The 16366-nt window shown below is 50.3% G+C and overlaps 1 protein-coding gene across 3 annotated transcripts in view; it reads left to right on the top strand.

Moving 5' to 3' along the window:
* The window catches only part of Fcp1 (RNA polymerase II subunit A C-terminal domain phosphatase Fcp1), an 81650-nt gene that overhangs the window by 29241 nt on the left and 36043 nt on the right, over nt 1–16366 (top strand). For all 3 annotated transcript variants that reach the window (XM_089586173.1, XM_089586171.1, XM_089586174.1), the window contains one exon: nt 6613–6857. In XM_089586173.1, the coding sequence (XP_089442299.1) occupies nt 6613–6857 (245 nt within the window). The remainder of the gene's footprint in view (nt 1–6612; nt 6858–16366) is intronic.

Below are 16366 nucleotides of genomic sequence, written 5' to 3'. Positions count from 1 at the left end.
CATGACACTGCCGGCATGCACTGGCAGCAGCATACCAAGCGCCTGGTAGGGTGGGTTCCCCACCGGACAGTGGTGTTGTGTGGGAAGTGGTATGTGAGGCCTAAAAGCGACCACTTCTGAGTAGTGCTGCAGGTTTCGCAACCCAGTCAATGTGGCAGAGGCTGTGGAAGTAGTACCCTCGCAAAACCATATTACTCCGCTCACCTATCATTCGTTCTTCTCGAAACTCCAGTAACTGTTTGGACGAATACAAAGAGCGGTATAAAATGATGTGGTAGCATTGAAAATCACGGTCGAAGCTGTCAGGCGCTCAGTGTGCGGGCTCTCTGGCCATAATTTTCACGGAGTGCGAACTACTTTTTGAGTGTGGATTGAGTAGGAGCGATTCGCCCTTACAAATGCGTATCATACTGCCACATGTACTTTTTCTTTTCGAAGTCTCGACGAGTCGCGTTACAAAAATGTGGCATGAGGTAAAGAGAAGTCCAGGAGGTGCCATTCGTGGCACGTAAGATTTGTCACAACGAAATATGCTTGTGTTCGCTTTGGTTGTACGACGAACTACTTTTTTGCGTGCGGACTTAGCCTGCGTGAACAGGCGCGCTAGCTTTGGTAGCGTTGCCTGCTATGTATGAAACAGAGTATATGTGACAGCAAACATTAAACATCAATCCAACAGCTGCCCTGCAGGCTATAGCAAAGCTACGGCCATCTGTGCTGCTGCTGCTTGTGTGGCCCTGTTGGTGGGCGATCAGCAGACGAGGGAATGGAATAGAGGAGCTCATCATGACATGCATCAAGGAAGATAGCACTCTCCGAAGCCTGCAGTGTAGGGGATTTTTTTTTTTAAATTTGTGCAGGGATGCAACAGCTGCACCAATTCCGCAATAGGGGATATTCAAAATACCGCAGGTGCGCTTTTCCGCATAGCAATGTTGCCCAAAACAAGATGGCTGACCATGCGTTTCCAGCTGAAACAAAGCAAGAAAGACTGTTTTTTTTTGTTTGATTCTTCCAAAATACGTTAGTTAAAAGGAAAAGATCGGATTTGAAATGGAATGGCCGGTTGGTCCGATCGTACGTTGGTCAGCGGTACTTCGTCCGCTCGTCCGGCGACACGTTGCCGGTTGGGGCAGCAATTCCAAACTTCTTGCGACAAAACTGAAGCAAAAAACTAATTTATTGAAGACGAGACCAAAACACAACGAACTTAAGAAAAAGGCGGTTTAAAGAAAGGCTGTCAAAAAAGGCTGTTTAAAAAAAGGGCTGTAGAAAAGCGGCCGAGACTGAGACTCGGCGCGCTCTTCCCGCTCTTTGTTTGCAGCGGTTTTTAACCCCTCGATAATTGGGCGGAGCTTTAATAAACCGGCTCTCGCCCAATTCCAACCAATACTGCTGCAGTGGCACTGCGCATACAAGTAGGCGGAGCCCAGTGCACGCCAGAGCCCGACTCTGGAGGCGCCACTGCTTAGCTAGACAGTCGGGGGTTTAAGGAGTCGTCGACCTTATTGTCCCCCACCCCCACTTCTATGTTTGTCAAGGGATCCTTTCAAGGGGTCGTCGGCCCCTTGGTCCCCGACAAGGCGGTCGCGGTCTTTCCCGCAGCCTTGGACGGCATCCGAAGCATCCGAAGCGCGCGACCCGCTGTCGCCATTCCTAACCCCTCCAGACGGATACGGTAGGGGGAAATTAGCTACTAGCGCCATAGGCTTCTGCCTTAACACCTCCCCACCAAGAATGTTGGGTGGACGCTCGCCGTACACGCAACATACCAAAGCGCGCAAAAGTACAAAAGACCCGGCCGTGAACAACAAAAAAGAAAAAAACAACAGCACAAAAAAAAACTGATCTCAACTGAGCGCTGTACGAACAACATAAAAAAGGGGCGCTTCTGCGTCCTACTAACAACTGCACAAAGAGCATGTTCAAGACCACATGATGCATGCATCAAAACTCACGCTCCTTAACTTCTTTTCACAAGCAACCACAATGGTCGAAACACTTGTAACATGGGAGTCCAACATCAATGCACTTGAGTTCACAGTCCACCACGTTCCCCCATGTTCCCCCACTCTCACCCACTGCCCCATTGTGTGCCCGAGCCAAGGAACATTTTTACGCTTTATGCGACCTGGCAGTGGCAGAGTGGGCTAAGGCTGAGGACATAGACATTCGTCGCTAGCCACCAGGATCGAACCCCTGATCGGTTCTCAGAATAGTAAACATTATGTGCCGCAGCGTGCACAATCCCCACATTCTTCCTGCTTTCCGCGGTCGCTGATCTCCTACCGCGGTGGAGCCGCCGCCCGTATGCGCATACGGTGCACAAGCCTCCGCACAAGGCTCTAAGTGATTATGCCCAGAGGGCCCTCTTGAATGTGGCATGGCCAGCTCAACCAATTCACCGTAACTGCCCTCTAGGTTTGCGATCCACCTGCTGCGGAGACCCGCCAAGAGATTGCAGGATGGGTCGCGTTGCGACCCTATCAGCGGCGGTGTATCTTCGTCTCCTTCAGAGAGTGAGATGAATTCGTCGTCTTCGTCACTGCTCAGACTCCTTTCATCGACCGCCATACTCATTGCGGTGTTACCTGAATCCGAGTTTCTCGGATCGGAACAGTCTGGCTCACCCAGCTGTTCTTCCGGCTTCTCGGAAGCTACAGCCTGTGCTACGGATGCTTTCTGAGCCATGCCGCTCTCGCCACACCCTGCTTTACATACTGCCGCTTCAGCTGGCAACAAAATGTCGCGCTGGGCAACCCGGCCGGCCGAGCATTCCATGTCGTCGCGCTCATCAGTGCCATTAGTATCACTAACAGCATGCTCGCCTGCCTCGGAAAATGCGACCTGCACTGTCTGATCACTGGCCGAATTCTTCTCAGGCACATCCGTGGAGCTCACCTCCACCTTGGGGTTCAAAGACTCCTGGTCTTTGTCAACAATAATGCCTGACTCCACAACTCGCGGCTCCTCGACGCTAGTGATCGCTACCCCGTCTGCAGGAACCCGAGGTTCCTCTTGACTGCTCTCTAACGGAACCGACTGCATGCCGCTGCTGCTATCCGCTTTACTCACTACTTTGATCAGCGTTTTATCAGCGTCCCATACAATACGGTAGGACGGCAACTGTGACGTCTCCGTCAGTGCACTGGCCGCTCTCCGTGAGCGTTCCTCCTTCAAAATCCTTTTCTTCTCCTGCCGTAGCTTCTCTTCGGCTACCGCTAGCTGACGCTTCAGGTCAAGAATATAAGCGTCGCTTCTCTCCTTTGCTTTGGCTCGCTCAGCCTCTGACATTTGAGGCCGCTCCTGGCCATCGCAATACCCATAGCCATGTCCACTCCACCAGCCAACTGTGGACATTGTGCCCTGTTACTCTAACCTTGCGGCTCAAGCACTTCCGAGGCAAGTAAAGTGAGACTGGGGAAACTCACTCGGTCGTCGGGTTGTCGATCATGGCACTTGCTGCGCAGCGGCGGCAGGTTGCGTCCATAGGCGCAGATGACTGGCCGGCATCCAGGGCTCGCAGCAGGCCCGTCACGTCCTCTCGGCAGACGAAGTCGGCAATCGCAGGTGCCGCCGAAGTCGCAGCGCTTCGCTCCGTCGGTCTCGCTTCGCTCGCTCCTTGGCGCTGTCGTGGAGTCTTGGCTCCGGGCCCCTCGCAAGGGTATCGGCTCACTTGGACCTTGGTCCCCGGGACTCTTCACCAAGGTATTGCCCCGTCAGGCTTCCGGAAGGTAGTGCCTCCAACCGCTCGCAGAAAGCCGCTCGGACTATCCTGGTCACGGCACCAGTTAAAAGGAAACAATGTCCGAATATGGCCGGTTGGTCCGATCGTACGTTGGTCAGCGGTACTTCGTCCGCTCGTCCGGCGACACGTTGCCGGTTGGGGCAGCAATTCCAAACTTCTTGCGACAAAACTGAAGCAAAAAACTAATTTATTGAAGACGAGACCAAAACACAACGAACTTAAGAAAAAGGCGGTTTAAAGAAAGGCTGTCAAAAAAGGCTGTTTAAAAAAAGGGCTGTAGAAAAGCGGCCGAGACTGAGACTCGGCGCGCTCTTCCCGCTCTTTGTTTGCAGCGGTTTTTAACCCCTCGATAATTGGGCGGAGCTTTAATAAACCGGCTCTCGCCCAATTCCAACCAATACTGCTGCAGTGGCACTGCGCATACAAGTAGGCGGAGCCCAGTGCACGCCAGAGCCCGACTCTGGAGGCGCCACTGCTTAGCTAGACAGTCGGGGGTTTAAGGAGTCGTCGACCTTATTGTCCCCCACCCCCACTTCTATGTTTGTCAAGGGATCCTTTCAAGGGGTCGTCGGCCCCTTGGTCCCCGACAAGGCGGTCGCGGTCTTTCCCGCAGCCTTGGACGGCATCCGAAGCATCCGAAGCGCGCGACCCGCTGTCGCCATTCCTAACCCCTCCAGACGGATACGGTAGGGGGAAATTAGCTACTAGCGCCATAGGCTTCTGCCTTAACAACGTTTCTCACATTCTATCCAAACCTTTAGCGCCTGTCCTGTAGCCCACATAGTTTCCTTATTGCGAAGTCAGCCATCTTGTCTGTGGCAACATAGTTATGTGGGGAAGCGCACCTGTGGAATTTTCAATATCCCCTATTGCTTATTGCCGCACCAAGCTGCGTCAAAAGCATGCGCCACGCCATGCCAAAATGCCTTGGCAAGTCGCAAAAGTTTTCAGTCGCACTACATTTAGCGAAAAATTAGATCTTTGTTGTGTGAGGGTTTTAATGGGGGGGGGGGATAAACACATTCTTCCCGCTTAAGCGCGGTTGACGCGGTTCAAAACCGCTGCACCACACCCCGTGGTCGCGTACGCTACCGAGCGCACGCCGACCACGGCGGGGCTTGCTCTTCGGGAACGGAGGAACGACACACTGGCTGACACAAACAAGGCATTTATTGCTACAACAACAATAACGCCAGCTAGCAACAAAATACACTGAGGAATCGAGGATGTCCGACTCACCAGCACTGTTACGAGCGAACGTTCGCCCACGGTAGGGCAAGAGGAAAACTCCGAGGCCCGACGGGACAGGCTGGCGGGAGTATGTTTTCACCACGAGGCGCCCGCAGCGAAGAGCGCAGCTTGTGTCGACACGTCTGAACATGGTGAAATCCCAAGCTGAAAGAGCCGTCTGGCCCGCGGGCGTGCGCAGCAGTCATGCCATCCGTAGCGTGCTTGTCACTGTGATGCCGGTGCCCTCCCTTGTTAGTTAAGGTAACTAACCAAGTTAAGAAAGTGCTTGTATTGCCTGGTTTCATGCAGTAAAACTTCAGTTGTAAGTTAGCGCCCGTCCTGTCTGTCTCCCTGTTTATCGTTATGTGGCAAGGGGTGAGCAAGGCTGATGCAAGCTACAAAAGCTACACCCTGCTGCAAAAAGGGAGAAGGCGAATGTTTTCCTCATCCGTAGTAAACTTGAATATGCATCTTCTATATGGAACCCTCATCAAGCATACTTAATTAACACCCTAGAAGCTATTCAGAACCGCGAAGCATGTTACCCATCACCTCAAATTATGATGGATACTATAGCATCACGAGGATTAAATCAGCACTCAACCTTCTACCACTTGAGAACCGTCGAAAAATCTCACGACTTTGCCTTTTTCATAAATTGTATTACAACTTTCCTGGCCTCTGCGACTCATTACTTCTACCTCCCATCAGAGCATCGCGTCGCCTCTTTAATTCCCTGAGTGTTCAGCGTTTACATGGTTCTACAATAGCCGTCAATAAATCATTTCTACCTACAGCAATAGAAAATTGGAACCAGTTACCAGACCACATTGTAAACAAGCGTGACGCTACTAAATTTAGAGACGCACTGATCGAACATTGCAGCAAATGAAAAATCAACCTCATGCTTTGATTTTTACCACTTATTCTTCTTGTTACTACTGCCTCCTGTAGCCTATCCGCCACCATGTATTGATTAGAACTGCATCTTAACATTTCACACTGTACTCCAGTTTTGTTTTTGCATTGCATTGTGCTGTATGTTACTGTGTTAACATTGTTATTCTCTTTACATATTTCAACTGTTCTCCCCCTCCCTTATGTAATGCCTGCAAAGGGCCTTTAAAGTCCCACCTCGATGGGCACTTCCAAGGCGTAGACGCGAAGCGCCTGCGCGCCCAGCACGCGCCGCGACGGGCGTCGAAAAGTGGCATGTAGGTACCTCCATGCTCCTGGTGCTGGCTCGCTCCCCGTTGCGAGCTGACTGAAAAAAATGTCAAGCCGTGAACAAAAGATGGGTGGGGAGCTGCAAGGATTCCGGGAAAACTTGAGGGAACCTGAAAGAGCTTCCAGCCGTGAAAAGAAGGGTCCCCAAGAGCCCTGCGGTCCTCCCATTGTTGTAAACCGGACCCCGCTTCGACGCGCCGCGAGCGCCCGTGCGCAGGCGCCGATATCTGACATGCACAGATATCTGCGCCCCGCTTGCGCCTGCTCGCGTGTTGCACCTCGTGCATGCGCAGACAGGCTCCAGCGTACGCCTGTGTGCGTAGGTGCTTCGCGTGTACGCCTCGGAAGTGTCCATTGAGGTGGGGCTTAAGGGTACAGTGAATGAATGTTTCCCCCCCCCCCTGCAGGGCGTCCACCACTTCCAGCTGTATGGCCCCCAGTCCCCCTGGTACCACACGCGGGTGCGGCCCCGCACCCAGCACTTCCTGGAGCAGATGTCCCAGCTGTACGAGCTGCACATCTGCACCTTCGGGGCCCGCCCCTACGCCCACGCCATCGCGTCTCTGCTGGATCCGGACGGCCGCTTCTTCTCCTACCGCATCCTGTCACGGGACGAGTGCTTCAACCCCACCTCCAAGACGGGGAACCTCAGGTGGGAAGTTTTTTTCACCACCTTCTTCGTTGGGGCTGCCTTGTGGTGACTGTGTGAAAGTTCTGTTGGGGTAAAGTGGATGTTTGGGCTTCTGGGTCAATGATCGTGGTCAAAGAACACAGCGTGAAAAGACATGCACAAACGAAGAAGTGGACAAGACTTGTGCTGACTCATCATCATCAGCCTGACTACGCCTGCTGCAGGGCAAAGGCCTCCCCCATGTCTCTCTTCAACTAACCCTGTCCTTTGCCAGCTGCGGCCACCCTATTCTAGCAAACTTCCTAATCTCATCCACCCACCTAACTTTCTGCTGCCCCCTGCTACGCTTGCCTTCTCTTGGAATCCACTCCGTTACCCTTAATAAGGACCAGCGGTTATCTTGCCTTCGCATTACATGCCCTGCCCAAGCCCATTTCTTCCTCGTGATTTCAACTAGGATGTCATTAACCCGCGTTTGTTCTCTCACTCTGCCCGATCTCTTAACATTACACCTATACAGGGTGTCCCAGCTAACTTGGACCAAGATTTAAAGTAAACCTAAGTGTTCTTCAGAACTGAAATCCTGTGCATGTTGTTAGGTTTTATCTAAAGGTACAGTACCATTTTTTTCGGTCATCTTATTTAAATAATTAGTCGAGGTAAATAAATTAACTTTTTAAATATAGCTTTAAACGTTCAGGCGTCAGTAGGAAAGTTGTGGAGCTCCACAAATATTGTGCAACCCATGCACTTTCAACGAGATAGACTTAGCGTGGCCGTTTTTATTCAGGAAAAACAAAAGCCTTCACATTTTAAAAAATATTGACGCTCTTAGTGACAATAGGTGTGTGCACAGTTTGACAACTGCTTCAACAACTGAGCCCGACAGACTTGCTGGTGTTAAGTATGACATTAACCCAACCCTCCCGCTCGACCAGCGAGACAAAGTGCGGGGACTGCTCAATCGCTACCGTGGTGCCTTCGCGTCCTCGCCACGCGTCGGGTGGACGCATCTTGCGAAACATCGCATTGTTACAGACGAACATGTTCCGCCACTCCGACAGTCACCTTATCGAGTGTCTACCAAAGAACGCGAGGCTATTAGCACACAGGTGAAAGATATGCTCGCAAACGACGTTATTCGCCCCTCTAGGAGCCCGTGGGCGGCACCTGTAGTGCTTGTGAAGAAGAAGGGCGGCACCTTACGATTCTGCGTTGATTACCGTCGGTTAAACAACATCACTAAAAAGGATGTGTATCCGCTGCCCAGAATTGACGCCTTGGATCGCTTATGCAACACCAGATATTTTTCTTCCATGGATTTGAAGTCTGGATATTGGCAAATTGAGGTAGACGAAAGAGACCGCGAAAAGACGGCATTCATCACTCCAGACGGGTTGTATGAGTTTCAGGTGATGCCATTTGGTCTTTGTTCAGCACCCGCGACTTTCCAAAGGCTCATGGACACCGTTCCTGCGGATTTGAAGTGGCAAACTTGTCTGGTCTACCTGGACGACGTCATCATTTTTGCCCCGTCTTTCGCACCTTCGTCGCCTCGAGGAGTTCTTGCAGGCCATAACGTCATCAGGCCTTACTCTAAAAGCCGAAAAATGCCATTTTGCTTATGAGGAGTTAAAGTTTTTAGGCCATGTCGTCAACCAAAAACGGGTTCTTCCGGATCCTGAAAAAACATTCGCCATTGCCAATTTTCCACCGCCGCGTGACCAAAAGGAAGTTCAACGCTTCCTCGGGTTATGCGCATATTACCGCCGCTTCGTGGAGAACGTCTCTAAAATTGCTTCACCCCTTACTGACCTGACAAAAGTGCATGTACCGTTCAAGTGGGAACCTCCGCAGCAGAAGACGTTTCAAGAGCTTCAACGCTGCCTGCAGTCACCCCCCGTGCTGGCGCACTTTGATGAGCTTGCTGACACACGGGTACACACCGATGCGAGCAACGTTGGTTTGGGTGCTGTCCTTGTTCAAGTTCAGCGGGACCAAGAACGTGTCATCGCCTATGCCAGCCGTGCACTCTCCAAGACAGAGGCCAACTACTCTGCCTCTGAAAAAGAGTGCCTTGCCATCGTGTGGGCAGTTTTCCAAGTTCAGACCATACCTTTATGGCCGATCCTCCAAAGTACTGACCGATCATCACGCCTTATGCTGGCTGACCAATCTCCAGGATCCTTCCGGCCGCCTAGCTAGATGGAGCCTCCGAATTCAAGAGTTCGATATCACCGTCATTTACAAATCCGGTCACACACATGCAGACGCAGACTGTTTGTCTCGTGCTCCAGTGCAACCAGCTCCGGACGATGCTGCTGACGACGAAGAATTATTCCTGAGTGCAATACACACCAACGATTTCGCCGAGCATCAACGCGCCGACCCCAATCTTCGCGACGTCATTCGTTATCTTCAAGGAGCCAGCAGCCGAGTTCCTAAAGCCTTCAGGCGCGCTTTGTCGTCTCTCTGCATACGTAACGGTATTCTCTTTAAGAAGAACTTCGCTGTCAACACTAGGCCGTACTTGCTGGTCGTCCCCGTGTCCCTACACAATGAAATTCTTCACGCCTGCCATGACGAACCAGCTTCCGGCCACCTTGGGGTTACTAGAACACAAGCCAGAATTCAAGAGAAGTACTACTGGCCACGCCTAGGTCATGACGTTGCACACTACGTCCGCTCTTGCCGGGATTGCGAGCGCCGTAAGGTGCCGCCCGTGAAGCCAGGCGGATTCCTCAAGCCCATTGAGCCGCCTTCGCAAGCATTTCAACAAGTCGGCATGGACTTGCTGGGACCTTTCCCTACGTCAGGCTCCGGAAAAAGGAGGATAATAGTAGCCACTGATTATCTCACACGTTATGCAGAGACAGCATCCCTTCCGAGTAGCACCGCCCTCGAAGTAGCCCAGTTCTTTGTGCATCAAATCGTCTTATGTCATGGTGCTCCACCAGGTTTGATTACGGACAGAGGGGCTGCCTTCTCCTCTAAGCTCTTGCACCATATTTTAGTTTTTAGTCGCACCAGTCACCGTAGGACGACTTCCTATCATCCCCAAACTAACGGACTGACGGAACTTCTAAACAAGACGCTTGCAGACATGCTTTCCATGTACGTGGATGTGGAACATAAGACCTGAGACGACCTCCTGCCCTATGTCACGTTTGCGTATAATACAGCCGTACAAGAAACCACCAACATGACGCCCTTTAGCCTCGTTTATGGCCGTCAGGTGACGACAACACTCGATGCCATGCTGCCCCATGACGAAGACCACCCAAATGACGACGTTGCATCCTTCTTACAACGCGCCGAAGCTGCCCGCCAACTCGCACGGCTTCGCATTCAAGACCAACAGGGCCAGGACGCGCAACGCTACAACCTACGGAGACGGCTTGTTGAATACCTCCCGGGTGACCTCGTCTGGGTTTGGTCCCCAATCCGACGACGCGGCCTAAGTGAAAAGCTCTTGCGCCGCTATTTCGGTCCTTACCGAATTGTGCGACGCCTTGGAGCCCTGAACTATGAAGTCGTCCCTCACGAGCCTCAACAATCTCGCCGCCACCCCCGCCCCGAGGTGGTCCACGTCGTTCGCCTGAAGCCCTACTACGAAAGGGTGCACTAACTTTTCTCGAGACCACTCCTATGTTCGTGGCGGCATCGGGTCGATGTCTTTGGAGGAGGGGGCTAAAGACGCCAGCGCTCGTGCAGACGGAAGCGCCTTTCAAGAAGAAGAGGAAGTGTGTGTGTGTGAAAGTGCTCCTGGAAGTGCACGTCTGGGCTACGCCACTGTTGACCCTCAGCCGCTGAAGTCAGCTACAGTGACTGGAGGACTTCGAACCAAGCCGGCGAACAGCTGCTCCTTGACAATATCCCATGACAGCGCGCTCTGTGTGCCCGAATGCACCGTGACTACAGCGCTCTCATCTGTGCTTTGTGAAAAACATCACTCGCTTCGCGCCTTTCGTGCTGCCCAAGGCAGAGCTTCGCATTGTGCCTGGTTCCAAGATAAGCGCCAGTGGGTACGGGTGGCAGTTGAAAGAAAGCGCGGCTCCCGTTTCTGCGGCAATAATTGCGCTCTCACGTTAGCAGAAATCATGCGGAAGACCAATGACAGTCTCATGAGTTCGAATTTGGGAGCAAGACCCCAACAAACAAAGACGCATATAACAAGCTCGATAACGTCGTGGGAATTGCGCTGAAAAACAGGAGCCGCACTTTCTTTCAAAAGCTGTTCACGAAAGCTGTGGATGTCTTCAGACTGGTCCTAAATCATCCAAAAGCCTGCCAAAATAGTTTCTTGTAAATCAAAGCCTTGTCAAGCATTTTCAAGCAATGTGTATAGTCAAACCTCCTTAGAACAAACATTAATATTTTGAGTTATTGGCTACACCAAAGTGTTCTTAAACATTTTCAACAAACACATACATTTAGTCAAGGGTTCGACGGTCTGGTCAGGAATCATGGCTTGATGAGATTCACTGGTCACTGACCATGGTCAAACAAAAAACAAAAATGACGTTTCGGGAGCGCTACGGCTCCCTTGTTCACAATGAGCAACCGGCTCGTCGTCCCGGGCTTTTTGTAGCGGTTAGTATCGTTTTCAGACATTTAGCGTAGATAGGGTGCAATGTACCATCATTCTTATTTATTGTGGTAGGCATAGTCTGGATTATTAGTGACTCGAGATTTCGGCGGGCTGATACATTCTTTTCTGTTGTCACTGCTTCGTCCCAGTTAATTTCATGGCCAGTCTCTTGCGCATGCTCCGCGATTGCGTTCGTTCCTCTTCGTACGTCGTACTGATGTTCTTTCAGGCGTCTCGTGAGATCTTTTGTTTCGCCTATGTAAACTGATGAACAGTCGGCGCAGGCGATTTTGTAAACTATGCCGGGAAACTTTGCACGAGGGAGCTGATCTTTCACGTTTACCAGCTCATTTCTTATCTTGCTCGTTGGTACATGTGCAACATGGACGCCGTGCTTGCGGAACATCCGCGCCAGCGTCTCGCTGATCCCTGATACATACGGGATAGGGGCTCGCTTCGGTTTCGGTGCGTCGGGACTTTCGTCTTCCCTGGCAGTAGGCTTCTTCGATGGCGTCAATCTTCTTTTCGTGTTCCGAATGAAGGAAAGCGGGTAGCCGTTTCTTTTTAAGTCTTTTTCCACGGTCTTCATTTCGTGTTGTAGGGCTGCGTCTTCACTGCAGACTTCCCTGGCGCGGTTGATTAGAGGTGCAACCACTGACCGCTTGTGACTGACTGGGTGCGCTGAATTGAAATTTAGGTATCTTCCAGAATGCGTCGGTTTCCGGTAAACGTTAAAACTAAGACCAGTCGGAGTACGTGTTACCACAGTGTCGAGGAACGGAAGGCAGCCGTCGGTCTCTTCCTCAACAGTAAAGTTGATTGAGGGCTGAATGGCGTTGAGGTGATCGAGGAAAATGCGCGTGTGCTTTCGGTCTATGACGCAGAAGCAGTCGTCCACATACCTAAGAAATACTTTTGGTCGCGGCTGGAAGGTGGCCAAAGCTTTGCTTTCGATGGCTTCCATAGCGATGTTAGCCGCTGTGACTGAGATGGCTGCCGCCATTGCTGTGACAAAGGTTTGTTGGTAGAAGTTGCCGCTGTACGTAAAATATGTGTTGGCGAGGCAGAAATGCAACAGTTGGCAAAGTTCCACTGCTTCGAACGGCGTCCGATCTTGCCATGAAGTGTCATTCTCGAGACGTTGTTTACATGTCTCTACTGCGAGATCAACAGGTACGCTTGTAAATAGCGAGCAGACATTGAAAGAAACGATTTCGTCTGTGTCTTCTAGGGCGACCGCTTTCACCTTGTCGATGAAGTCGGATGAATTCTTGATGCCCGTGCCTGTCTTTCCAACCAGCGGAGACAGAACGCCATGAAGGTACTGTGACGAGTACAACAGAGACTTTCTAAAATCCACTATTGGGCGCAGGGGAGTCCCTGGTTTATGCACTTCGGTAATCCGTATATGGCGGGCGCTGAGCCGTTTGTGCATAGCAACTGATTATAAAGCCGTTTCATAGACAGAGGGATGCCCTTGAAGATATCTCTGAGCATTTTCTGAAGAGACGTCTGCACTTTGGGGGTAGGGTCCTTCGGGATCCGGCGATAAGTGGTCTCGTCTTGAAGCATGGCCTCCATTTTTTCCTTGTAAGAAGAGCGGTCAAGGATAACAGTAACGTTACCTTTACCTTCCGGTAGGATGGCTATATCCTTGTTAGCCTTGAGGCTTCGGATTGCTGAGCGTTCATCTTGACCAAGAGGGCAGTTTGATGACGTCTTCTTCATGTGTGACAACACTCCTATTGCCTTCGTTCTGACTTCGTCCTGAACGTCTCGTTCCAGAAGCCGTACTGCCCCTTCTACGGCGCATGCAACCTTTCGTGGCTCCGGTGCCTTCCCTTGGTTGAAATTCAAACCTCAGCTGAGCACCTTCGCTTCGGATAGGCTCAGTTTGTAGGACGACAGGTTCCGTGTTTCGAAGATTGGTGCGGCCCTGATCGCTGTCCCCTTTTCAGCGAGTAAAGTCTGCAGCTTTTGATCCTGCGATTTCAGATGGCTCTCCTCCCTTCTGTACATTTCTTGGTTTGCAACCAACTGAACGCTGGCGAGGACATCCGGAACGATAAATTCCAATTGTCGCTTTGCAAAGAACAGCTCGGTTTCCAGGTGCTTTTTTGTCAACTTGCATTCTTGCAACTTGCAACTTGCATTCTACCAACAAACCTTTGTCACAGCAATGGCGGCAGCCATCTCGGTCACAGCGGCTAACATCGCTATGGAAGCCATCGAAAGCAAAGCTTTGGCCACCTTCCAGCCGCGACCAAAAGTATTTCTTAGGTATGTGGACGACTGCTTCTGCGTCATAGACCGAAAGCACACGCGCATTTTCCTCGATCACCTCAACGCCATTCAGCCCTCAATCAACTTTACTGTTGAGGAAGAGACCGACGGCTGCCTTCCGTTCCTCGACACTGTGGTAACACGTACTCCGACTGGTCTTAGTTTTAACGTTTACCGGAAACCGACGCATTCTGGAAGATACCTAAATTTCAATTCAGCGCACCCAGTCAGTCACAAGCGGTCAGTGGTTGCACCTCTAATCAACCGCGCCAGGGAAGTCTGCAGTGAAGACGCAGCCCTACAACACGAAATGAAGACCGTGGAAAAAGACTTAAAAAGAAACGGCTACCCGCTTTCCTTCATTCGGAACACGAAAAGAAGATTGACGCCATCGAAGAAGCCTACTGCCAGGGAAGACGAAAGTCCCGACGCACCGAAACCGAAGCGAGCCCCTATCCCGTATGTATCAGGGATCAGCGAGGCGCTGGCGCGGATGTTCCGCAAGCACGGCGTCCATGTTGCACATGTATCAACGAGCAAGATAAGAAATGAGCTGGTAAACGTGAAAGATCAGCTCCCTCGTGCAAAGTTTCCCGGCATAGTTTACAAAATCGCCTGCGCCGACTGTTCATCAGTTTACATAGGCGAAACAAAAGATCTCACGAGACGCCTGAAAGAACATCAGTATGACGTACGAAGAGGAACGAACGCAATCGCGGAGCATGTGCAAGAGACTGGCCATGAAATTAACTGGGACGAAGCAGTGACAACAGAAAAGAATGTATCAGCCCGCCGAAATCTCGAGTCACTAATAATCCAGACTATGCCTACCACAATAAATAAGAATGATGGCACATTGCACCCTATCTACGCTAAATGTCTGAAAACGATACTAACCGCTACAAAAAGCCCGGGACGACGAGCCGGTTGCTCATTGTGAACAAGGGAGCCGTAGCGCTCCCGAAACGTCATTTTTGTTTTTTGTTTGACCATGGTCAGTGACCAGTGAATCTCATCAAGCCATGCATTTCTTACTTAATATACCGAACGTGGTTTGCGATGAAACGGATAAATCGAACTGCCGAGCACCAAGCTGTGCCCGTTCGGATGGCAGGCAGCAGGCTTTCCCTCACACACAGATGCGTAGTGGTGATGTGGCAAGCGTTAGCTCCACGGTTCAATCTCAGACGGCTTTGTCTCACTTTTGCCACCACAAAAGATAATGTAGCTTCCCAGCAGGCTCAACTGTTAAGGAGCGGAGGTAGTGACAACAGCGACAACTTTCGTCCTGTTGTCCCATTTTTTCACCGCATTGCTGTAATACAAGGAAGCCACCCTAGCTGGCGTTTGGCCCTGCTGTCATCGCATGCTGTAGGGCTTTGCAAATTCTTGTGGCCTCTGCAATCGCTGCGAGCGTCTTCGAAACGGTGGTAAAAATACAGAAAAGTGGGTCCCAGTTACTGTTCTTTCGCTGATTAAATTTTGCTTCTCCAGTGCTAGTTTTTAGAGGAATGTTATAATAAAAATGTTGGCTGTGCCAAAACATTTCATAGTTTTTTACCTAGAGTGAGTGATGAGCAGATAGTTGGTGTGACATGATTACAAAACATGCAGTGTTGTGTAGGAGGCACCTTTTGTAATTTTCATGTGAGTAGATCGTCACAAATGGTATGGTGGGAATACCTTTCATGCTTCTGTAATTTTGTTTGCTGCTTCTTTAGAAACATTTTTAGCTCAAGCTAATAATGTCGAAAAATACGCTTATCTAGCTATATTTTGATGTATTACAACTTATTTTGAAGATTTTTTACTCGCCATGAAAAATTTATTGGAACACACTTTGAGAACTGCTTTCTTTCATGTAGTATCAGAAAAAATTCCAGCTTGAAACGTTTTTGTATTGTTAACTCAAACTTGTGGAGGCTAGTTAATCTTTTTTCCCACGACATATTGTCTTGTCAGCATAATTTTTTCTCAACTTTCAACTTTTTTGTGTACGATTTTTTTTTTAATATTCACATAAATTACTTGTGTCGGAATTAATTTCTTCTGAAAACAAATTCTAATGCCATCATGTTCGTTTAAGTTTCGTTTTTTACGCCTGCCATATTTTGCAGGAAAAAAGTTATCTCAGACCTATCAGAAACAGTTATTTTTTCCTTTGTAATGAAAGAGTTAATCTCGTCCGCCCACCTAACTTCCTGCCGCCCCCTGCTACGTTTGCCTTCTCTAGGAATCCACTGCGTTACCCTTGCATTACATGCCCTGCCCAGGCCCACTTCTTCCTCTTGATTCCAACTACTTATCATTTTCCTTTCCATAGCAGAGTGGTTTGTTGGGCGAGTTGGTTTACCATATTGAAATATACCTGTGCCTAAAAGACACGGACTGAAAGATAGAGACACACACACACAGCGCTGGACTTACCACTGAATTTTTATTCGGGAAACACTGCTCTTTATATACACCAGCAGCTGATAAAAATGGAAGATGGTAACACCCGGATGATAAAAAAAAAAAAAAAATCGACAAACTGTCTCGTCACATGTCCAGTCCTACCTTCCCTTTTGCAAAAATGCCCTTTCCTTTAATAGTAGTGAAAGGGACGTGCTACTCACGCGTGCAACCCCACTGTCCGCTATGCTCATGGCTTCAA

This window comes from Amblyomma mixtum, chromosome 4, assembly GCF_055824585.1.
Source record: "Amblyomma mixtum isolate Tamu chromosome 4, ASM5582458v1, whole genome shotgun sequence".
Classification (NCBI taxonomy): Eukaryota; Metazoa; Arthropoda; class Arachnida; order Ixodida; family Ixodidae; genus Amblyomma; species Amblyomma mixtum.
This window is presented reverse-complemented; position numbering and strand designations above follow the sequence as displayed.